General features: G+C 39.5%; 1 protein-coding gene across 1 annotated transcript in view; it reads left to right on the top strand.

Annotated features, from left to right (window-relative positions):
- The window catches only part of aplf (aprataxin and PNKP like factor), a 65,941-nt gene that overhangs the window by 26,919 nt on the left and 13,363 nt on the right, over window positions 1-25,659 (top strand). The window contains exons 6-7 of the mRNA XM_072581532.1: window positions 19,859-20,040; window positions 20,939-21,342. Of these exons, the coding sequence (XP_072437633.1) occupies window positions 19,859-20,040; window positions 20,939-21,342 (586 nt within the window). The remainder of the gene's footprint in view (window positions 1-19,858; window positions 20,041-20,938; window positions 21,343-25,659) is intronic.

The raw sequence follows: 25,659 nt of genomic DNA, 5'->3' as shown, positions 1-25,659 counted from the left end.
TGTAACAGCTTATGAGCTTTTTCCTTATAAACTTGAATTTTCTAATTATTAACGCATCTTACATCATCTTAAAATTAATTCTGGCTGATGCAGAACTAGCTGAGTAAACATGGAGAGGCAGAGCCAAGATTGAAAGTCAGGAGTGAGAGTTATCATTCTGTTGTCTGATTGAACTAAGAAGGAGAGCTGACAGCAATAGTGTTAAAGTGATATAGTGAGGAAGGGTAGTTTCGGATGCCAGTGGGTAATTAGTGCAAGAGTTTTGATGGAAAGAAGCTTTGTCAAGGAAACAAAACCTTTGATTAAACTAGTCCATGCCAACCATGTTCCCAAACGTACCTGCGTTTGACCCATATCCCTTCAAACCTTTCCTATTCATGTACTAATCCAAATGTCTTTTTAATGTAACTGTACCTACATCTGCCACTACTTCCGGCAGTGCATTCCACACATTAACTATTCTCTGGGGGAAAAAAAAGTTGCCCCCATGTCCTTTTTAAATTTTTATGCTCTCATCTTAAAATTTGCCTCCTAGTTTTGAAATCTACCCACCTTAGGGAAAAGACCTCTGCTATTCACCTTATCTACATCCCTCATGATTTTATGAATCTCTATAAGCTCACTCCTCAACCTCCGCATCAGTGAAAAAAGTCCCAATTTTCTGATTCAGTATGTGGATGTACCTACTCGAGAAGATCAAGTTTTATACTTACGGTAGGGAAATAAGGCAGGGCAGGTGACTGAGGTGTCAGTGGGAGAGCACTTTGGGACCAGCGACCGTAATTCTATTAGATTTAAAGTTTAAAGGATAGACCAGATCTAAAAGTTGAAGTTCTAAATTGGAGAAAGGCAAATTTTGATGGTATTAGGCAGGAACTTTCGAAAACTGATTGGGGACAGATGTTCACAGGTAAAGGTACGGCTGAAAAATGGGAAGCCTTCAGAAATGAGATAACAAGAATCCAGAGAAAGTATATTCCTGTCAGGGTGAAAGGAAAGGCTGGTAGATATAGGGAACGCTGGATGACTAAAGAAATTGAGGGTTTGGTTAAGAAAAAGAAGGAAGCACATGTAAGGTATAGACAGGATAGATCAAGTGAATCCTTAGAAGAGTATAAAGGCAGTAGGAATATACTTAAGAGGGAAATCAGGAGGGCAAAAAAATAGCTTTGGCAAATAGAAGTAAGGAGAATCCAAAGGGTCTTTACAGATACGTTAAGGACTAAAGGGTAACTAGGGAGAAAATAGGGCCCCTCAAAGATCAGGAATGAGGAAAGTGTGTCCAGCAGTTAGGGAGGAGGGACTTGGGGGAGGGGCGTTGGGAATGCGATAGGTGGAAGGAGGTCAAGGTGAGGGTGATAGGCTGGAGGGGAGGGGAAATGAGGAAACTGAAGAAATCTCTCCAGTTCTGGGACACCCGGACCAACCACCCCGTAGCCCAACACTTCAACTCCCCCTCCCACTCCACCAAGGACATGCAGGTCCTTGGACGACTCCATCACCAGACCATGGCAATGCAACGGTTGGAGGAAGAGCGCCTCATCTTGCGCCTGGGAACCCTCCAACCACAAGGGATGAACTCCTGATTTCTCCAGTTTCCTCATTTCCCCTCCCCCCACCTTGTCTCAGTCAAATCCCTCGAACTCAGCACCGCCTTCCTTACCTGCAATCTTCTTCCTGACCTCTCTGACCCCACCCCACTCCACTCCAGCCTATCACCCTCACCTTGACCTCCTTCCACCTATTGCATTCCCAAAGCCCCTCCCCCAAGTCCCTCCTCCCTACCTTTTATCTTAGCCTGCTGGACACACTTTCCTCATTCCTGAAGAAGGGCTGATGCCCAAAACGTCAATTCTCCTGTTCCTTAGATGCTGCCTGACCTGCTGCGCTTTTCCAGCAACACATTTTCAGCCCCTCAAAGATCAGCAAGGTGGCCGTTTTGTGGAGCCACAGAAAATGGGGGCGATACTAAACTAGTATTTTGCATCAGTATTTACTGTGGAAAGAATATGGAAGATATAGACTAGGGAAATAGATAGTAACACCTTGCAAAATGTCCAAATTAGAGAGGAGGAAGTGCTGGATGTCTTGAAATGCATAAATGTGGATAAATCCCCAGGACCTGATCAGGTGTACCATGGAACTCTGTGGGAAGCTAGAGAAGTGATTGCTGGGCCTCTTGCTGAGATATTTGTATCATCGATTGTCACAGGTGAGGTGCTGGAAGACTGGAGGTTGGCTGACGTGGTACCACTGTTTAAGAAGGATGGTAAGGACAAGCCAGGGAACTATAGACCAGTGAACTTGATGTCAATGGTGGGCAAGTTGTTGGAGGAAATCCTGAGGGACAGTATGTACATGTATTTGGAAAAGCAAGGTCTGATTAGGGATAGTCAACATAGTTTTGTACGTGGGAAAGCGTTTGGTATGCTTTTGTTTATTGGTCAGAGTACTGAGTACGGGAGTTGGGAGGTCATGTTGCGGCTGTACAGGGCATTGGTTAGGCCACTGTTGCAATATTGGGTGCAATTCTGGTCTCCTTCCTATCGGAAAGTTGTTGTGAAACTTGAAAGGGTTCAGAAAAGATTTACAAGGATGTTGCCAGGGTTGGGGAATTTGAGCTATCGGGAGAGGCTGAACAGGCTGGGGCTGTTTTCCCTGGAGCATCGGAGGCTGAGGAGTGACCTTATAGAGGTTTACAAAATTATGAAGGGCATGGATAGGATAAATAGACAAAGTCTTTTCTCTGGGTTTGGGGAGTCCAGAACTAGAGGGCATAGGTTTAGGGTGAGAGGGAAATGATATAAAAGAGACCTAAGGGGCTACATTTTCACACAGAGGGTGGTACGTGTATGGAATGAGCTGCCAGAGGAAGTGGTGGAGGCTGGTACAATTGCAACATTTAAGAGGCATTTGGATGGGTATATGAATAGGAAGAGTTTTGAGGGATATGGGCCGGGTGCTGGCAGGTGAGACTAGATTAATTTAGGATATCTAGTCAGCATGGATGGGTTGGACCGAAGGGTCTGTTTCCATGCTGTATATCTCTATGACTCTATCCAGTCTCAAACGCTCCATTCTTGGCGACACCTTGATAAATCTTTTCTGTACTGTCTCCAGTTTAATAATATCCTTTCTATAAACAGGGCAACCAGAACTGCACATTGTTCTCCAGAAGAGGCCTCACCAATGTCCTGTACAACCTCAACATGGCACCCCAACTCCTATACTCAGAATGTCTGAGCAATGAAAGCTATGTGTGCAAAATGCCTTCTTAATCACTCTGTCTACCGTGATTCAAATTTCAAAGGATTATGTTAAAAATCACAACACCAGGTTATACTTCAACAGGTTTATTTGGAAGCATTAGCTTTCAGACCGTTGCTCCAAATCAAAGAATTTGAACTTGAACCCCGAGGTATCTCTGTTCTGCAACACCATCCAGGGGTCTACCTTTAATTGTAAAAGTCCTGCCCTTGTTTGTTTTGCCAAAATGCAACCCCTTGTATTTATCCAAGTTAACTTCTATCTCCTACTTCTTAGCGCCTTGATCCAATTAGAGTCATAAACATGTACAGCACGGAAACAGACCCTTCGGTCCAACCAGTTCATGCTGACCGGGTATCCTGATCCATATCCCTCCAAACCCTTCCTATTCGTATACCCATCCAAATGCCTTTTAAATGTTGCAATTGTACCAGCCTCCACCACTTCCTCTGCCAGCTCATTCCATACACGTACCACCCTCTGTTTGAAAAAGTTGCCCCTTGGGTACCAGCCTCCACCATTTCCTCTGACATCTCATTCCATTGATCATTATCTCTTTGTAATTTTTGATAACTACCTGCACTGTCCACTATTCCACCAATTTTGCTGTCACCTGTAAACTTTCAAACCATGCCTCCTATATTCTCATTCAAATCATTTACATAAATGACAAGCAATAGTGGACCCAGTACCAATCCTGTGGAACATGTCTCATCACAGGTCTCCAGTCCAAAAACAAACCTTCCACCACCACCCTCTGCTACCATAAAGCGAATTTTGTATCCATTTGCAAGCTCACCCTGAATCCCATGCAATCTAACTTTGCTAATTAGCTTACCATGCAAAATCTTATCAAAGGCTTTACTAAAGTCCAAGTAAACAACATCTACTGTTCTGCCCTCAATCGTTTTGGTTACTTCCTGAAAAAACTCAATCAAGTTTGTGAGATACAATATCCCTTGCACGAAACTATGCTGACTATCCCTAATCATTCCTTGTCCCTCTAAATGCATAGAAATCCCATCTTCAGAATCAACAGCAACAACTGACTCACTACTGACTCTCAGGTCTGTAGTTCCCAGGATTCTCATTACATCCTTTCTTAAATAAAGGCACAACTTTAGCCACCCTCAGTCTTTTGGTTATAGATGATATGAATATGAATTTTCTGCTAGGAGCCCCGCAATTTCCTCCTTAACTTTTCACAATGTCCTGGGATACACTTGATTAGGTCCTGGAGATTTATCCACCTTTTGTGTTTTCTAAGACCTCTAGGACTTCCTCTTCTGTAATGTGAACTGTTTTCAAAGTATGAATATTTATGTCCCTGAGTTCTCCAGCCTCAATTTCTTTCTCTGTAGTAAAAGCTCATGCAAAACATTAACTTAATATCTCTCCCATCTCCTGAAGTTTAGCACAAAGGCAACTCAGTGGTCTTTAAGGGATCTCTCTCTATCTCTCTCTCTCTATCTCTCTCTATCTCTCTCTCTCTCTCTCTCTCTCTCTCTCTCTCAGTGTACTTGTAGAATTTCTTTGGATTATCATAGAATCCCTACAGTGTGGAAACAGGCCCTTCGGCCCAATAAGTCCACACTGACCCTCCAAAGAGTAACCCACCCAGACCCATTCCCCTACTCTCTTACTCTTCATTTACCCCTGGCTAACCTACAAATCCTCGAACACTATGAGCAATTTAGCAGGGCCGATTCACCTGACCTGCACATCTTTGAATTGTGTGAGGAAACCGAAGCACTCAGAGGAAACCCACGCAGACACAGGGCGAATGTGCAGATGCCACACAGACTGTCACCCGAAGCTGAAATTGAACCTAGTTCCCTGGCACTGAGAGGCAGCAGTGCTAACCACTGAACCACTGTGCTATCCTTAGCCTCATCTGCCTTATCTCGTACCACCCCTTTGCCTTCCTGGTTTCCCTCTTAAGAATGCTACTGCACTCTCTTTATACACTTCAAGGGGTTCATTTGATCCCAGTAGTCTATATCTAACTTAATACTTATTATTCTTGACGAAAACCTCAAGATCTTTATTCATTCATTGCTCCCTAGTCTTACCAACCTTACTGTACTCGAACAGGGACATAATGCACTTGTCAGTCGTCCCTTTATCCAACTTTTGAAAGTTTTTGTTTCATACCATTAAAATTTGCCTTACTTCAGTTATGAACTGAATTGTCTTAACTGAACAGTGTACTTTTATTCTAGATTGTATTTTTATCATTCCTTTTTCAGGATGAGGGTAACACTAGCAAGGCCAGTATTTATTTTCCAACTGTGTTTGCTCTCTTGAGCACAATTGTGTGGCTTGATATGCTGGTTCATTGGCAGTGTGACTGCACTATGTGTCTGAAGCCCCCTATCAAGTCAGGCAAGGTAAGAACAGCGAGTTTCTTTTCCTGAGGAGTATTTGTGAATCTGATTGGGTTTTAGGACAATTCAGTAGCTACTTGTTACTTTTACTGATACTGGCTGTTTATTCCAGATTTACTTATTTAACTAAATGTAAATTGCTTGACTATTTTGGTGGATTTGAGCTTATATTTGAACTTACGTTTCCTAGTATCCTCCTCCTAATCTAATATCATAACTGTGATACTGTCATGCCCTGATTAGTATTTTCCTGATACATCTTTATATGTATAGACACACAATATTGAATCAAGAATCAAGAAACTCTACTTGACAACTCAGAATCATAATTTTATCATCTCGTTTTGAAAATTGCTTTTCATTTAAGTAATCGCAAAGAAATTGGGGTATTACTCTGATTAGAATTTGCATTAATTACTTTTATTTTGACAGTGGCCTGTTGAAATAATTCCAAGTTGCTGTTCTTGGTCAATTTTGTTTTATTTAGTGGTTTGATTTCATTATTTTATTTTGAGTAAGCAACCCAATGGAATGTGTAATGTGCAGCTGGCTTTCAGTCAGAAAGCTTGCTGATGCTAGCTGCTTTAATTTCTGATGCTTATGATGCATTTTCACACTGTGTAAAATTAAATAGTCTGTTGAATCTTCTGCGGCTGCTTTCATTAACTGCATTAAATAGAGCCAACAAAAGTAAAGCCTTAAGCAACTAAATATGTGTTACTGTTATGTTTGTAATTATCATACCTATGTATTTCTTAAGCTAGAACTCTGCTTACAACTGGGAATGAGTTTCTGCAGGTGAGTTTCCTCATTGTACAACAATCCAGAAAGTAGATGTGAAATTCCAAGGACATAATTTCACATTCCTTGTGGCAATAACTCCTAGACACTTGTATCACTTTAAACTCTGTCTCATGTGGAGAGCGATTTAAATCCTTCTGTAGGTCCTTCCTTAATCAGAGTTACTGGAGCACAAAAAGACAGTGTAGGCATCTGACCTGTTTGTAGAAACCTCAGTATAATTCCTCTTTTAGCTGTCCAGAATGGCAATTTTAATATTACATTCAAATTATGCTTTGAAACAAAATAAAGCGCCTGCAAGCGTAACTTTTTTCAAAATCATGAGTTCAGGACTTATTCCTTCATCCACTGGGGGTGAAGCAGGTTGGATGCATTATCATTTATCAATTTTAAGTCTCACTTTTTCCAGACATGTTTAATTTTTACAAATCCTAAGGTTGGTTATCACATGAGGATACTTTTTGTTTTAAGGAGTACCTATTCAGATTTACAGGTTCAGCATATCAATATGCTGCATATATCGCAAAGATTGATGCTGAGCAGATCGATCTGAGCTGGAAGTCAGTCAGACGTGATGATGCAAATTCTGGCTGCTACTTTTTCCATTGTTTCTGTTCTACGATGTTCAACATACTTGCACAGGGACATTGAGTGGTACAGAATCTGTTGTCTTGTGTTAACATTCATTGACTAGGAGGAATATAAAGGCAATTCAAGCAAGCTGCTGAGAAGAAGTGGATGGTGTTGCTGCCTGATTCTCATAATTGGCCTTCAATATCCTGATCAACTCAGCATCCATAACTTTGTGAGATAGATAATTCAAAAGATTCATAACCTTCTGAGCAAAGAAACTTCTCATGACAGTCTGAAATGACCATCTCCTTACCCTGAGTCAGTGACTCTGGGTGCTCTGGCCAAGGAAGCCCTTGCATATGTTAAACCATCCAAGAATTTTATATATTTCAACAAGATTGCCTCTGAATCTGCTCAAATCCAGAAAATAAAGATCCAAAATAAGAGTATATGCCTTTCTAAAGCAAAATTTGGGAAAAAAAACTTGAAAATCCTGACTGAAATTCCTGTTTTATTTGTGTGCTTTAACTAAGAAGGCTCTGATTTTATGAGGACATATCGTGCCAATGTCAAATTCATGCTGTGTATGCTTAGACTGAGTCTTCCAGCAAATTGCTGGCACATTGGGAAAGCTGTAAAGAAAATTACCACAAATACTTTCTGATATTTGAGAATGTTTAAGGCTTTCAAGTTAAAACATTAATACATTTAATCAAGGACCAAATGTTTTTAAACTGTGTCTCCTAGTTCTAGAATCCCGTGGGGAGGGAGCATCATTTCAGTGCCTACCCTAATTAAGTCCTTTCAGACTTTTGAATGTTTCAACAAGATCTACCCAAGAATAGTTGAAAAGGAAATAGAATGAAATGTGACAGTTTGGAGATTGTGGCAAAGTAAAAGACTGTGAGGGAGTACTTTGTTTCTGAGGTGCTGCTTTCATTGCTCCAGAAGAATTGATGTAAGTTTGTGTACACCAACAAATCTTTCTCCTAGTTACTTCAGTGTACCCTGGTTTTTATCTAAGGGCGTGGAGGTGCCAGTGTTGGACTGGGGTGGAGAAAGTTAAAAATCTCACAACACCAGGTTATGGTCCAATAGGTTTATTTGGAAGTACCAGTTTTCTTCATCAGGTAGCTAGTGGGGCAGGTGCATAGGACACAGAATTAATAAGTAAAAGCTCAAAGTGTCACACAACTGATGTGATGTATTGGTCAAATCTAGGTTTGTCCAATACATTGCATCAGCTGTATGACACTTTGATCTTTTACTTATAAACTTTGTGTCCTGTATACCTGCCCCATTAGCTATCTAAAGAAGGAGCAGCACCCCAAAAGTTTGTACTTTCAAATAAACCTTTTGGACTGTAACCTGGTGCTGTGAGATTTTTAACTTTAACAGGATTGGATGTCAGACAAGGAGTCTAATAATAAAGGCAATGATGATATTGAGCGAGCTGGAGAAATGGATTTAGGAATGAGCTTCAAAAGACTCACTTCAAAAGTTTTAATATTAGCAAAGAAACGTTTAAATATGCTAAAGGTAATAGCTTTTTTATTTCTTTCACTGGCTCTGCATACTTCTGTCAAGGTCAACATTTGTTATCCATTCCTAATTATGCTTGAACTGAGTGGTTTGATAGGCTACTCATCCACATTGCTGTGGGTGTGGAGTCACATGTAGGCCAGAGTAGGTGAGGGTTTCTTCCATAAAGTACATTGATGAATCACAAGGGCTTTTACAGTAGAAGATAGTTTTCAAGGTCACCAGTATTGAGTTCAGCTTTATTATACAGGTTTATTTATTGAATTCAAATTCCACTGGCTACCATGGCCCCCAGCGCAAATAGTCTGGGCCTGTGTATAAACAGTTCAGTGACATGTCTACTGCACCACTGTCTCACCTTGGTAACTGTCCAGCATTATCTGTGCTGAGCATGCCTAGTGGATCCGAATGTCATTCCATCATAGATCTGCTGATGTCATTTTGTATCATTTGCACTGTTGAAGATGCTGTTTGGAAGTCTCTTGGCTACTTAAGATAAACACGAACATTGTATGGGAAGAGTCTAACGAGATCTAACAGTTCCAGAATCAGGCAGGTGAAGCAAAAACTGGAATAGGTGTCAAATAATGGGAAGGGAGAGTGATTTCAACAGAATACTGCGTCATCATGGGATTTCCTCATGGAGTTCTAAAAGGACTAGAGTTTTCTACTTGCTATTTGCAAGTAAACAAATGTAGAGAGGGAAATTGATAATGGCAGATAATGAACACTGGTTTATCTGAAGAAGAGTCATATCACATTTGAAACGTTAACTCTCATTTCTGTCTCCACAGATGCTGCTAGACACTTTCCATGCTTTATGACTCTGACTCTATTACCTGCCAAGTTTTCAGCAGTTTCTTTTTGTTTCAGATTTCTAGCATCCGCAGTTGTTTGTTTTTATTAATAGTTTATCATATTTCTTGTTGTCAGACACACATTCCAAGGTTGGAAGGCACTGGTATTAATCACAGCAAGAAATCAAGATGGCATTGTATCATTCAAAAGGTTTCAAATTTCAAAAATGCTGAGTTTGAGTAAGTAAATCTTTGACTGACGTTAGTTTCAGTCATCTAACTTTCTCGAACTCATAGCAAAGAATTCACCAGCTAATCTCAGGGGAAAAGGTTTCCTCACATGTCCTCTCTTTTCCGGATGGTTTTGTGGCATGTGTGGCAGGCAAATCCACTTTTCTGCCTTGTCACCTCAGTGGCCTATTGTAACGTATGAAATGTTTGATATAGCCAGGGTGATCCATCATGCAGAGAATCATAATGAAACTCAATATTATTATCACTCCAGTGTTGGGGCACTTTTCCAGGAGGGTCAGAGTGTATATAACTTGAGACCAATGACCTCCAGCCAGTCAATATTCTTCTTTGCTTCTGTCTGTTATATAAATGGCATGTTCTATTTCATTAAATGATTTAAAAGGGCGGAAGCTTTATTTTTCCATTGCGCTTTACAATAATTGAATCATTCTCCATTTATTCTTGCAATATGGGTTAGTTTTGGCATCAGTTCTTAAATAACTCTTGTCTGCAGTCACAAATCATTATGAATGTACATGGCTTGACGTTTATGGGTAGTCTTTCAGAAATTGAAGTGCAGCATAAGAGTTTGCTTTTGTTTTGATAAAATTGGAAGATTGTTAATCTTTAAAGCAATTAAAATGACAAATTTGGAGCCTTTCAGTAAACATGTTTGGCTTGTATAAATTCAAGTATTGCTGGCAGTATTGTTTAAACAGGTTGCTGGGTTTGAACATTAATTCTAAAAATGCTGAAAATTGCCATTTGATTCTTCTCCATATAGTTTTGAGTCATTTTTCAGTGGGTACTCTGGCTCAATGACGGTAGCATTGAGTTGCACGTTAATTACAATAGTTTATATTTGTATTTTAATTTTGAATTTAAATTAAGCATAGAAGCAGATCTGTTGCAATAATAGTAAAATTGTTTGACCTCTTATGCAGTGCTGACTCTACTGAATACTTGCTACAGGACCTTTCTATCATGAAAATGAAATGAAGAACTGTAAGTGCTGGAGATCCAAATCAAAAGCAGAAACAGAAATTGCTGGAGAAAGTCAGCAGGACTGGCAGCATCTGTGGGGAGAAAGCAGCTTTAACACTTTGAGTACAGTGGACCTTCAGAACCCCTTGCCAGACCTGCTGAGGTTCGCCAGCAATTTGTTTTTATTTCTTATCTGTTATGGTTCACTGGCTTATTGATCACTTCAGTTTAAATAATGAATTTTTTTTAGTTGAAGTATCATCCTGATTTTCAGTGTCACTTGAGTAATGCAAGAAACTTAGCAGTATATCAAATTCACTTTTTATAGTTACCATATGAGCGTTCACTAAAATAGCTTTTTACAATTGTCTACTTTGGGTTTCGTTCTCCAAATACTTTAGAAAACTATGTTCCTCATGTAAATTCCTTTTAAAATTTGTGAAGTTTCTATGTGTTGGATTTTTGTGTCATTGTCTTCAAAAAATTAACAAACTTTGATGTAGATTTCTGTAATAGAAGGTTAACGGATTTTTCTAAAGAAGCCACATCAAAACTCATCTGATGAGTATTGCAGTGAGTAAAGGTTTTCGGTATAGCTAATGTGTTTTTTAGATGAGAGATGTGGGCTGACATGTGCAACAACATTCTCAGTTTAGTCATTTATTCCAGCCATCATATAAAATGCTAAGCTGCACAAGCTGTGTTCCCAAAGTAGATGAGAGGGCACAGTGCGTATTTTTAATGGCAATGATCCTTTGGCGCATGTATTGATGCACCCACAGTGCACTTGCAACAGGCTCAAATAGGAAGAGCATGTTTCTGGTTTCCACAGTACTTTGCTTTAATAGGAAGAATGTCTTGACAGGTATTTAATGTAAAAGCTCTTGATGACATCTCAAAGTTGGAAACCACCAGTGCGCCAAATAATAGGATGTTAAACAAAAGCCGAAAGATTGTAAAATCAGTCAGACTTATTTCCACAATTAAAAACAGGAAGCTGGTGGGTCTTAAGATATAGAACCAGAAATGGGTCATTTCACCCATCAAGTCTGCTTCACTATTCAATGTGACCATGTCTAATGCTGCCAGTCCTGCTGAATTTCTTCAGCAATTTCTGTTTCTGCTTTTGATTTAGATCTCCAGCATTCTGATAACGCCAACTCTGCTTTCCTGCTTTTTTTTCTCTGTAACATTTCACTCCCTTACAGGTGAAAAATCTGTCTAAAACTTGAATGTCATCATACCCAGCCTCTACAGTTCTCTCTGGTAATGAATTCCACAGATTCAATATCCTCTGAAAGAAATTCATTCCCATCTTTGTCTTAGATGGGTAATTGCTTACTCTGGAATTACACTCTCTGGTCCTATACTCTCCGACAAGGGGGAACAGCCTTTCCACATCTATACAATCAAGTCCGCTAAAAGTCTTATATATTTCAATAAGATTGCACCTCAGACCTTTAAACTCCAATGAGTACAAACTACTGAATCTCTCCTGCTAAAAGAAAATCCCTCTGTACCTTGAATCAACCTAATTCCCTTTCTCGCAACTGCCTCGAATGCCAATGTAATTTTCGTTGGACATAACTGTTCTCAGTATTCCAGCTTTGATTTAACTAGTACCTTGTATGATTTCAGTAAGACTTCCCTACTTTTATGTTCCAATTCCAGTTGTCCATTGGTCTTCCCTATTACTGGCTGAACTTGCACAAATCATAAAAAGCTAATGTCCATGAGGAGCCCACATCTCAGTGCTGCTTTCTGTAGTTTTTCTCCACTTTAATATTCTGCTTCTTTATTCCTCTTGTCAAAATGCATTTTTCCATCTTAAATTCCATGTCGAATGTTTGCCCGCTCACTTGATCTGTCAGTATCCCTTTGCAGGCTCATTTCGTCCCCCTCAATAATTGCTGCCTTCCCTACTTCGATGTCATCTCAAAACTTGGCTTTAGTACATTCACTTCCTTCATCTGTTATTATTATGTAATTCATTGATATGTAAGCAGTTGAGGCTCCAGCACTCCAGTAGTTAAGATCGCCACCCTGAAAATGCATCCCTCTATCCCAAGTCTTTTATTAGTTAGCCAATTCTATATCTATACTAATATGATGTGGCCTTATTTGTGGTACTTTACTGTACGCCTATTGATAATGCAAATATATTGCATCTTCCAATTCCCAACTTTCCTGCTTGTCTCATCTTAAAGAATCTAATATTTGTCAGGTATAATATCTCCTTCATCAGACAATGTTGAGTCGTCTTGATTAGATTATGTAATGTATTTCTAAATTCTCTGCTATTGTATGCCCTATCGTAGAATTTAATATTTTCTCAGTGAACAGAAAGAGCGCCCTTGACTGAAAGTCAGAGCTAGGTAAATGACATTGATGTACGTAGGTTATATTAAAACACAGCAGAAATGATTTATTCAAAATTCTAAACTCACTCGGCACTTTCAAAACAATTGCCAAGGGCTCCACCCAGATGTTCTTGCAATTCTTTTGTCCTGATGACCTCATTTACATTTATTCAGAATGCATAGCGCTCTGCAGCAGGACATGTATTTAAAAGCCACACTTTGTTGCATGCATGTGGACAGTGCTCCACCTAGCACAAATACAGCCTTACAAACATTCTTTACGCTATTCTTATTATTTTAACCCCAATCTGAGATGAGTATCCCATTGCACCAATGTGATCTGATTAGTTCACACACACAGTATTTTTATATGAAGCACGTTTATTGGTTTGCTGCTGGTTAAGGTACAGACTTATTCTGTGAGTCTTTAGCCATCAGAAATTAGGTTAAGCATTCTCGGTTTGTTTTCACACAGCTCTTACAGCCAGGAAGAAGAAGGCTTCATTCTGCATCTGTGGATTTTTAAAAAGAATGCTCTGTTTGAAATTGTTTGCCATCGTTCTTGGGCGAATAAGCAAATTTAGCTTTCCTTCAGGTTAATGGTATAGCATTGAAATACTTACCTTTCAGTGGCTTTCTAGTTAAGTTTATCCTCTAGTGCAAAATTGAATTGTATAATCCTCAAGGTTGTAGTTTGCAACCTGATCTGTCCACTAAGGATCTTGAGAAGAATATAATGTGGAGCATGGAAACTATTTTTGGTGACTTTGTATTAGCAAGAAGATATTATTTCTGGTTTTGACCTTCAATGAATGAAGTCAGATTTCTTTGGAAATCATGTGTTCTGACATTATACAATTTGAAAATAAATTTCATTAGTAAAGTAAATGATACAGTGTAAAAATAGTTCCATATTGTAGTAATATGACCATTTAGAGTAGTCACAACCAACTACTTGTTTACATCTGTCCTTTGTAGATGAAAATACTTGAAATTGTGGTTTAACTGAAGCAGCTTGCTGCTAGTGCAAATATCTCTGCATGGAAGACAAAAACACAAATGATTCACTTGATGAAGCAAGAAGCATACTGTGTCAGCAAATTAGCCTGGCTCAGATTTCTAAAATTTTCCTGGATAGGTTATTGTTTAGGGAAGGGTTTTTGTTTTTTTTAAAACATATGCAAGATGAATAGTATAAATATTTTGATGTAAATCCTTTAGCACAGCATTTCATTTGCTGGGATTTTCTAGTGGTTTTGAATACATAAAGAATAACAGCAGATAGGGGTGATCAGCAGCTGAAGTTTGATATACTTTGTTTTCAGAGCTTTATGTACTTTTATGTTGCTTTCTTTACTTCAACAGCAAATTGATAACATGCTGCAGTGCTGATCTCGTTAAAATATATGTTGAGAAATAATCAATTGTGGGAAGTATGTAAGAAATATACCAGTGAAAAATCCAAAACAGACCCTGCAGCTGGATCCTATCATTAGGACAAGTCGTCATCTCTAGCCTTGTAACTGTCTTCAGGACGTTTTAAATAAAATTCTGTATCATGGAAACCAAATTGTGCCATGTGCATTATCTGTTGGAATTGAATGTTGAACCACAGTGAACCAACTACCAAAATCACAACAGTGACTTTGCAGCAACTTAAAACAGCCTCAAGACAAGAAGGTTGCTTAAGTTTGCTCAGACACTGCACTCGACAATGTAACTAACTCCTGTCAAATCCTGTGGTTGGAAGGTATGTTTAAATGGATAAATGTCCTGAAATACTTCAAAGAAAGAGGAAAAAGAAGTGAGGAAAACAGGACTGAGAGTATGAAGTGAGGAGTTGAAGCGATGAAAAGAATGGTCAAAGATATATATTTTTGAGATGTTTTGAAGATGCATTATAATTGAGACTACAGACCAGTACGTTTGAGATAGTTACATGACATTGTGACATATCACATTCTAGTGTAAAGTTACACACTTTGCTTTAATGTTATTTCAGAAGGCATTTAAGAGTTGACCACGTTGCTGTAGGTCTGGAGTCAGATGTAGGCCAGACTAGGCATAACACCTTTTTAAACTTCCCTAAAGGAGATTCATGGACAAAATGAGTTTTTACAACAATCTGTAGTTGTTTTTCATAGTTGCTCTTACTTTCATTTTCCTTCAACTCCAAATTTCTAAATTGAATTTAAATTTCATCACCTTTTATGGTGGAATTTGAACAGGTTGCCAGGGCATTTACCTTGGCCCCTTAGATTACTAATCCTGTAACATTGCCACCATCCCATACATCTCTCGGTGTGTAAATGACAATACTATAATGAGGTAATTAGTGTGAAGAAGGCGACGCAAGCACTCAAAGGTTATGCATCTTCATGCTCTGTACTAAATGTTTAGAGAGGGACTATATGCAATTCATTCAATTTATTTAAACAAAATGTAGTGTTCTTATATTTAAACTCTTAAACACATACTTTTCAGAAAACTGAATTGCCTTATGAATTCCCTATCTCTTCTCTAAAGAACTAATTGTTTTATTGAATACAAGTCCTTTTCCCTTCGGAAAGGTTAGCCAATTGTGAGGCTGCAGTCAAGCATATCCAACAGTTTCTAAATGATATTAGTTATTATAGCCATTTTTAGGTTTTCATTTTAACTGAAAACCAAATAATAGCTAGCTTTTGCCAGATTAAAATTGTGCATAATAGCCTGTAATACTATTCCACTTGGACTGAATATTTTATTTTCCAACAGACTTTACTGTGATCAAAACACTACACTCGACATTACTTAATGGCTTTTCCATTACTTAGGATTTTTAAATTTCTTTTTTTGTTATAGTTAAATGAGAGAACTTGTCATTGTATTTTCTCGTGCTCTCTCTCTCTCTCTCTCTCTATATATATATATATATAAAAACTTGTTTTTTCCATCTGTTTCATTTAAGGTCGATAATTCAAGGAATTTAATGTCTGACAAAAATAACGGTGAAACAATAGGCTGGATTTTAATACTGTCTGTTGTGGCTGAACATTTGGCTACAGTGGCCAGCTCGTCTTAGGAGAGACCCTACATCAGTCTCCTGCTACAGCAAAGTAGAAGGGGGTGATTTTGGATTCCAGCCACCAGAGACAGGATGTCAGATGAATCACTGATGAGCCAATTTAAGTCTATTATTTCTGAACAGATGCTCAAGGATTACATGGCAGCTCTTCATTTAGGAATGGCTCAGAGAACCCTTGGTCTCCCCAGCAGCTTTCTCAGGTGGGAGTTCAGCATGGTCAGGCATCCTGAGGAACCCTGTATCAGTTGGGAGCTGAAAGCTATCCCCAGGTTTTGCTTCCAGCTCCCTGGTACCTGCACCCATCCCACCTTTATTTACATTTGGCCTGTGGGGGAGGGGATGCCATGTTGGTGCCACCAACAGTGACAGACCTGCTGTACTGGCAGTGAGATAGGCTGCTGGCTTCTGTTTGATGGATGGAACATTTGGGAACCTCAATCATAGCAAAGACCCAACAGTGGATTTTGATTACATCAAGACAGAACTGAGAGTTCACCAACTTAGATGAAACCTGCATCACTCTGATAAAATCCCAGCCTACGTGTATCCATTGGCAGCATTTTCTTTTCTCTGTTCATGAGACCTGGGTGGTGTTGGCTAAGCCAACATTTATTGCTGCGATGTGAGCTACGTCCTTGAGCCACTGCAGTCCTTGTGGTGTTAGGGTTTTACCTCAAAGGGTGAAGGAAATGCAGTAAATTTCCAAGTCAGGGATTGTGTGTGACTTAGAGGGGAAGTTGCAAGTGGTGATGTTCCTAAGCCTTTGTCCTTCTAAGTAGCGGAGGTTGTAGGTTTGGAAGGTACTGTCGAAGGAATCTGGGTGATGCTGCAGTATGTCCTGTAGATGGTGCACACTGCCTTCACTTGTTGGTGATGAAGCAAGTGCATGTTGAAGGTAATAGACGCACTTTACTGCCACTCTGTCCTGAATGGTGTCGAGCTTCTTGGGTGTTTTTTGAGGTTGAACTCATACAGGCAGTTGTTGAGCATTCTATCACTCATGCCTTTGGATGATGGGCAAGCTTTGACTGACAAGTGAATTACTCTCTGTTAGCTTCCTAAACTCTGACCTGCTCTTATAGCTGCAGTTTTTATATGGCTGGTCCAGTTCAGTGACCAGTTTTGGCCAATAGCAATTTGCATGATATTGATGGTGAGGGGAACTCTTTGATCATAATATTGTTGAATATCATGGTGTGATGGTCATAGTCTGACACTTCTGTGAATGTTACTTCTGCCTGTTGGTCTAAGCGTGAATGTTGTTCAGGTCTTAGCCCACATAGATTTGGACTGCTTCAGTAGCTGAGGTATCGTGAATGGTGTTGAATATTGTGTAGTCACCAGCAAATATCACCACATCAGAGCTAGGATGGAGTAAGGATCATTAATGAAGCCACTGAGATTTTTGAGTTTAGGGTACGATCCTTTGAATGTCCTACAGTGATGTCCAGTGGCTGTGTTGATGACCTCCACCAACTACATCTTTTTTTGGTAGGTATTCCTCCAATCCCCTGATTACCTTCTAGGGCTCCTTGATGCTATTCTCAACCAAATGCTGTGTTGATGTCCGGGGTAGTCACTGTCATCTCACTCTTGGAGTTTAGCTGTTTTGTCCATGTTTGTACCAAGGTTTAATGAGGCCAGAAGCTTCATGATCCTGGTGGAACCCAAACTTAGTCAGTGTGCGGGTTATTTCTTCATAAGCGTCACTTGACAGAACTGTTGATGATCTCATCTGTTACTGATGATCGAGAATTGACTGATGGGGTGGTAATTGACCTGGTTGGATTTGTCCTGCCTTTTGTGCACAAGACATACATGACAATTTTCCACATTGTCAGGTGGATGCCAGTATTGTAGCTGTATTGGAGCAACTTGGCAATAGGCTGAGCTAGTTCTGGGGCACAAATATTGCCAGAATGTTGCCAGGGCCTTTGCAGTCTCCAGTGCCTTCAGCAATTCAGTGTATTCCTTTTTCAGTGTAGGCGTTTTGTGAAAATTGCAATTTAAACATATGGCTGTCTTTTGTTAATTAAAAATTACACTCTGAAAGATCTTGATAACCAATCTCAAGCTATTTATTTATTTATTTTTTTACTTACAGTGTGGAAACAGGCCCTTCGGCCCAACAAGTCCACACCGCCCCGCCGAAGCGCAACCCACCCATACCCCTACATTTACCCCTTACCTAACGCTACGGACAATTTAGCATGGCCAATTCACCTGACCTGCACATCTTTGGACTGTGGGAGGAAACCGGAGAACCCGGAGGAAACCCACGCAGACACGGGGAGAATGTGCAAACTCCACACAGTCAGTCGCCTGAGGCGGGAATTGAACCCGGGTCTCTGGCGCTGTGAGGCAGCAGTGCTAACCACTGTGCCACCGTGCCGCCACATGCTTTTATCAAATAAAATAGACTGAATTTTAAAAAGTTACTTGTTAAATGTAAGAATTGACATGCAAATAAACAAGTTTCACAAGTAAGTTATCACATAGCTCCAAGCTAAATCTCTGAAATAATATTTTATAATTCATGCTGCAAATCCAAATAGAATGCCCAGCATTAGTTTAATCAAAGTATCATTGAAGGTGAATTCTCAGCATTACTCAATGTATTAAAAATTACAAAACACATGAACTAACTTTGTCTGATGAGATGAATTCTGGACAGTTTATTTCAAATAAATAAATGGGACATGGAGAAAGGAGAAAATATATCTTAAGTTGTTGCCTTGGCGTTATTCTTGGTTTGTCCAGTTATGCAGTTGAAGGGAGGGAGGTGCATATCTCCAATAAGATAAATTTATTTCTGAGTTTTAAGAGAAACAGTGAGGAATGTTGAGTTCTTTGGAGGGACATCTTTATTTGCTGCAGGAAAATACCATTGTTATAAAAAGTAAATCTCTGCTAAGGATTGAATAAACAACTCCTCTTCCCCAGTAACCCTCCTGCTTCTCCCTATCGGGTGCTGTCATGTTTCTGTATGTCAAAAAAAAACAAATGTGAGTTGTTGAAAGTAATCAAAGTTTCAGTTCCGAGATGATCCGGTGACATAATGGTGCAGCAAGATGTTTCGACATTTAACAATGTTTCTAATCATTGAGATTGTTAACAAAAGCTGTTGTATTTTTCATAAGGTTGCTATGCAATCATATAGCAGTCATTAATATGTTAATTCTGTCAGATACCAATACACAGCATGATCATGATGGCTTCTTTACAAGCCATTCCCTTCCAGATTTGATTTAATGCTTTTTATTATATTAGCGATATACCATCCACTTGTGCATCTGTTGTGGAATAGTGATAGAATCTATTGGGAACTGTTATCTTTGGAAAGTATCTTTCCCTGTTAATCTTAGTTTATTTTCATTAGAAAAAAGGAGATTGAGGGGGGACCTGATTTGAGGTTTACAAAATCATGAAGGGTATGGACAAGGTGGATAGAGACAAGCTTTTTCCCAGGGTGAAGGATTCAATAACGAGAGGTCACGCTTTCAAGAGGAGAGGTGGAAAGTTTAAGGAGGGGTACACATGGTAAGTACTTCACACAGAGGGTGGTGGGCGTTTGGAACGTGTTGCCAGCAGAGGTAGTAGAGGCAGGCACAGTAGATTCATTTAGATGCGTCTGGACAGATGCATGAGTAGGTGGGGAGCAGAGGGATACAGATGGTTAGGAATTGACCGACAGGTTTAAACAGTACATTTGGATCGGCTCAGGCTTGGAGGGCCGAAGGGCCTGTTCCTGGGCTGTAAATTTTCTTTGTTCTTTCTTTGCATTTCCAGTTATTTTTTGGCTACTTTGTCATATCCATGGTTTTTTATGTCTTCATTTTACTTTAGGAAATGCAATGGGGCAGGGAAGAGGTAATGCAGGGCAGACAAAAACTCAGGTAACACAACCAGGAAGAAAAAGACATGAGTCTGGTGAGAATGTCCGAGAGAATGAAGCAACAGATCAACCACAGGAGAAAAAAGGTAGGAGAAGGAAAACACAACCAAATAAAGATGAAGACCAAAGCAAGGTATGGTATTCATAATTTATGTTCTGCATGCTTCACATTAATATTAAAGTAATGAATGAGCAGCATGTTTGCCGTAACAAGCTGGGACCAGTTTAAAGTCTATTCTCGGGATCTTGGTTTAACTGGACAATCCTACCAATTTTACCAATCCTAATTTCAATTTCCTACTTAATCAAGGATTTTTCTGTAATATTCTTGAAGTGTTCATCATTTCGTTTTCTGAGCTTGCAACTTGATGGGGAAAAAAATCAGCTCCTTATGATGAAATTTTATTGAGAGTACTTTTTTTTAATGGCAAAAAATTTATAATTGTGTATTTTGAAACTGGGTTTTTAAAATATCTATTTTCTTACTTTGAAGAAGGAATATCTGCAGAGCTGAAGTAAAAGCTCAATATGTTGGAAATGTATAGCAGGCTTGTCAGCATCTCTGAAGAGAAAATGATTTTGATGCTTTGAGTGTGTACCCTCTATCATCAAACAAGTCAGCATTAATATGTACATATGGTTGTCATGTCACCAACTTGAAAGCAGTGAACTATGATGAAGAAGATAAATGCGAGAAATACAATGAAAAGTTGACATGTTAGGTGGAGAGTTTTTTTTGTTTTAAATCTGGTCTGAAGTTCATTTTTATCATCCCTCTATTTGGCTTTTCCTGTTTTTGTCTTTGTAGTTGCTTGAAATTATGATCTCTAATTTGACCATTTCTGAGACATTGACTCTTTCTCTCTTCGCTGCTGCCTGACCAATTGAGTAGTTAAGCTTTTTATTTCAGATTTCCAGCATCCATTGTATTGTGCTTTCATAGAAATTTTCTTTATGCAATTTTGTATAATTCTGTGCAAAAATAAGTAAATATCTTCTGTGACAGATGGCTACAATTCTGTGTCTCCTAGAACAATACTGAAGGGAATACTCCAGGTGCAAATTCTGCTAATGCGAAAAGCAAAGAGGAAAAGAAGAACAATCTCGATGGACCTTCCAGGTGTAATTACAAATTGATGGTCGGTGATAGTGGGGAAGCCAAAAACCGACACGGTCTTGATTCTCAGCGGTCCCATGAGCTAAGTGACTGGGAAATGAATGTTAAAGAGAAGGAGGAGGAGGAAGAAGTGGAATTGATGAGCAGACAAAGTGAGCAGAAGAGTGCACAGACATTGGAGACCTCTCACACAAGGGATAAAAGCAGCAGGCCAGCTCCTGATGAAGCAGGAGCAGCAGAAGGCACAAAGACTTTTCAAACTGTAGAGCAGAGCAAGCCTCGGAGAGCCCCCTGCATGTATGGAAGTAATTGTTACAGGTATCAACAATTTGTATATTAACAGATAAGTATAATCACATTTTAGAAATGTGTGTATGGCTGTATCTATTGCATCTTTCAAGTACTAATCTTTGTGTTTTGCTTGAGGAGTGAAACAGATTACGTTTGAAGATTTAAAGGAAGTTATCAAGCAAGCTTTTCAATGATTAAAAAAAAACTTTAGAAAATTCAGTAGCAACTGCTGAAGATGTGAAAGCAGGAATTCAAATAGGAGTTGTCAGCAAAATTTGCAACTGAAGAAGAGAATTTACACACAACATTTATTTTTTTTTAAATCCTTTTGGCTTCACTATGCTGGTAACTTAGAATTGGGAGCACAGTTTGTAATATGATAGACACAAGTTGCACAATTCAAGAGAAAGTGAAGAAGATTGGGAATGAATGCCTCCAGGAATATAAATCTAAGTGAAACCAGAGCAAGCGGATGCCAGATCTCTGAGCCAGTAATGTTAGCACAAGAATCTCAGGCAATTGCTGGATTATATCTTTCAGAACACATGTAAACTGCAGTGACTCAAGATATGTACATCAAGGCTCTTTGGAGTTAGAAATGATGGTTGAAAAATCACATTGAGGGATCTCAGTGAAGCAGTGGGCAACCTTGAGAATGGGTAATGTTTGGAATGCAAGTACTAGGTTGATACCAAGTGCAGAGGGACTCTTAGGACTGGTTGATAGGTTGGGTATGTGCTTGTTAGAACATAAAGGAATGAGAGGTGACCTTCTTGAAACTTTTAAGGTTCTTTTAGAGGACTTGACAGAGTAGATGCAGAAGGGCTGTTACCTCTTGAGGGTGAGAGAACATAATCCTAGACTAAGGGATCTCACATTTAAGACTGAGTTGAGGGGAAATTTCTTCATTAAGGGTAGTAAATTTATGGAATTCTTTGTGCCAGAGGACTGTGGAGGTTAGGTCACTGTGTATATTCAAGGCTAAGAAGACAGATGGATTCTTGATCTTGTGGAGTGGTGTTGAGGAGAACAGGAATGGAGACAAAGCTTCCATCAAGAGTTGGGATCAAGTGTAAGTGAAGGAAGCGATCAGTCTTCCATATTTCCATGTAGTCTGGGTGGGATAAGTTGGAGCAGTCAATGTTGGCAGAGTAGGGTGCAAATATATGTGGTCATCAATTGAGAGTTTACCTTCAGGCTATGTAGATGTTTAGAACAGATATGAACTTGGAATGAAGATGTACAGGTGTGATAATGTTGGGGGTGGATGACACAGAGGTGAGTGCAATCCAGTACAACCAAAACTTCCAACGTTGGCAGAAAAAGTGCAGATAAATATGGTAAAGAGTGAGGGAAGCCAATAGGGCAACCAGTAAAGGGGTGAGGTGGAAAGTGTTGTACTCTGAATTGCCTGTTGAAGAGACATGGGTTGACAATAAACGCCATTAGTTCTCACATTCCTAGAATGAATTTAAAGGGAATAAAGACTTTATATAATTCCAAATCATTGGCCCAGGAATGGGATTTTTTTTTGTTTTGTTTACATTTTGAAACAACTATTTAACTTTAAAGCTTCGTGCTGTAAATGTTGAGCTGTCTTGGCTGTTTGAATTCTGTAGATGTATGTTGCTGTAGTAATAAGCCTTATGGTGCAGTGGTAGTGTCTCTGCCTCTGAAGCAGAGACCCCACGTTCAGGTCACGCTCTAAGACTTAATGGCCATGGAAGATATGATGTGGCCAGTCAGGTTGGTCATCACCCTGAAAATCCTTTTTAATACAGGTCACTCTGCTATAAGGCATGTTTGATCAGCACAAATTGGGTATAACGCGATTGAATAATTGGGGACGTTGTTTGGATAATGCGAGCTTTCTACTGAATGGGTTTAGTGATTTTCTATTAGTGATCTTCTACAATGTGATTTTCCATGGCAGTTTTTCACAGTGTGATTTTCTGTAGTGCAAGGTTGCAGAAGAACACAGCTGTCGTGTTATAGCAGAACGGCCTGTACACTTATGTCAGATGAAATAAATGCGAGAGTTTCTGGTCAGCCAGAACAGTGAGTTGCTGCAGTGTGATAGCCTCCTCCTTCTGTAAAGACTCCCTGGAAAGTTTCCTTCTTGTTCTGTGGGACTGCCAGGAAAAGATGTGCATTTTATTTCATAATGGCTACTGCTCCGGTCCATCATGTAGATTTTACCTTGATGTCTAAGATATCTAGCTTAGCAAATATTTTGCAGCTCAGTGTTGATTTATATTATGGCCCAACATTTAATGTGGAAGTGAACCTTCCTGGTCTCAAGGTTCAGATTTGCATATGACTGACTGACAATGGAGCTCTGGAGTTAAACTTATCAGGAATGCATCTTATATTGACTTCTCCACAAGGGAGCAGTATCTCTCAAAGCATTGGTTCTAGCAGTTGTTGTTTAATCAATAACACTTCAATTTTAAAATAAAGTTCACGTTCTAGAATTTTTTTTCCCTAAATGTAAGAAGAACAAAATGTAATAAATCAGGATAATTCTGAATAGTAGAAAGCAGATTATGGATTGTGCACTGGTTGGGAAAAGTATCTTAAAGACTATACTAAATGGCACAGAAAATCGGTTCTAGGCAAGGTTTAGAAAGGGTTAAGAAAGTTTTGGCATTAAGTAGTACATGCATTATGAAGGGAAGACTGATCCATAATATTCAATCCAACTTTGAAATTGTAATGACTAACTTAGATGGTAATTTTCTTAAAAAGAAACGGAGCAAAAATGATGAGAGTTAGAGAAAAATAATGAGGCAAAGAAATAATTGGGTTTATGAAAACTGAGAGAAAACTGCAAGAAAGCATAATGTCTATGGCTTCGGTTCTTTGGGGTTTCTGAAGAGTTGACTGTTCACTTCGCAAATATAAAGTTAAAAATCTCGCAACACCAGGCTATTGTCCAACAGGTTTATTTGGAAGCACTTGCTTTCGGAGCGACGCTCCTTCATCAGGTGGTTGTGGATGTTAAGATCATGCTCACAGAATTTATAGCCAAAGGAGTCCAGTGTCAGGGAGATGTGATACAGTAAACAATCTTAGATTAACTCTTTCATCTTTTATAATGGGATATGCTGGTTTCTGTTCTTTGATATGTAAACCCCAGAACTTCTTTTCAATTACAAACAAATTCACCCCATAAGCTTATATGTGTGGGTATGTTGCAGCAACAGATTGAGCATGTGCATGTGGGTGTGAGTGCACGTGATAGTTGTGTGTGAGTTTGGTTAAGTGTGTGTGTGTGATCGGATATGTGTGAGAGGGTGCAAGTGTTGATGTGTGTGTGGGAGGTGCATGTGTGTGCATATGAGAAAGAGAGAGTGTGTGTATGTGAGAGAGTGCATCGTGAAATGGGGTCACCTGTGGTGTGATATGAACTCAAGGTCCCAGTTGACGCCATCCTCATGGATGCCAAACTTGGCTATCAGTCTCAGCGCAGCAACATTTGCATTGTCCCGAAGTCTGCCTTGGAGAATGGTCACCCGAAGGACCAAGGCCGAATGTCCAGGACCGCTGAAGTGTTCCCCAACTGGGAGGGAATATTCCTGCCTGGTGATTGATATACAGTGTCCATTCATCCATAGTCATAGTCTCTGCTTGATCTCACCAATATACCATATCTCAGGCCGTCCTTGCCTGCATCCTGTGAGAGTCACATGAGTACTTGCCGCGTGCATGGTGGGAGGTGTTCCCATGTGTAATGGTGTTACCTGTGTCGATACTCTTAACATTTGCAGCAACTGCTGTGGCAGGGTTTGTACGGTGGCATTGTCCTGAAGGCTGGGCAGTTTGCAACGAATCATGATCTGTTTAAGGTTTGGTGGTTGTTTAAAGGTGAGAAGTGGTGGCATGGGGAAGGTCTTGGCGAGGTATTCATCCTCATTGATAATGTGTTGCAGACTGCGAAGAACATGGCGTAGTCATTTGGTTCTCGGGAAGTATAGGACAACAGTACTTTGTCTGTTGCAGCGTGTGTCTGTCTTCTGAGGAGATCATTACGGTTTCTCGCTGTGCAAATATAGTTATTCTTTGATTTCCTGAGAGTTTGGAAGTCTTGCTGAAACGCCAATATGCAGGACAGTTAAGAGTTTTGTTCTCTGTCTGAATATCAGTTTGAATTTACTGCAAACAAACTTTTGAAGCCCCTAAGCTACAGATAAAAGGCAGAAATATAGATTCCCATTTATGGAGTGTAACTTGATTTTAAAATTAAAGTTATTTTGTGCTCCATTTAATCGGGAAAACTTCTAATGTCTGATTAGAAGAGTTTTTGGAGAATTCTAGATGGGAAAACCTACATGCTGTAGACAA

The sequence above is a fragment of the Chiloscyllium punctatum genome, chromosome 11 (assembly GCF_047496795.1).
Source record: "Chiloscyllium punctatum isolate Juve2018m chromosome 11, sChiPun1.3, whole genome shotgun sequence".
Lineage (NCBI taxonomy): Eukaryota > Metazoa > Chordata > Chondrichthyes > Orectolobiformes > Hemiscylliidae > Chiloscyllium > Chiloscyllium punctatum.
This window is presented reverse-complemented; position numbering and strand designations above follow the sequence as displayed.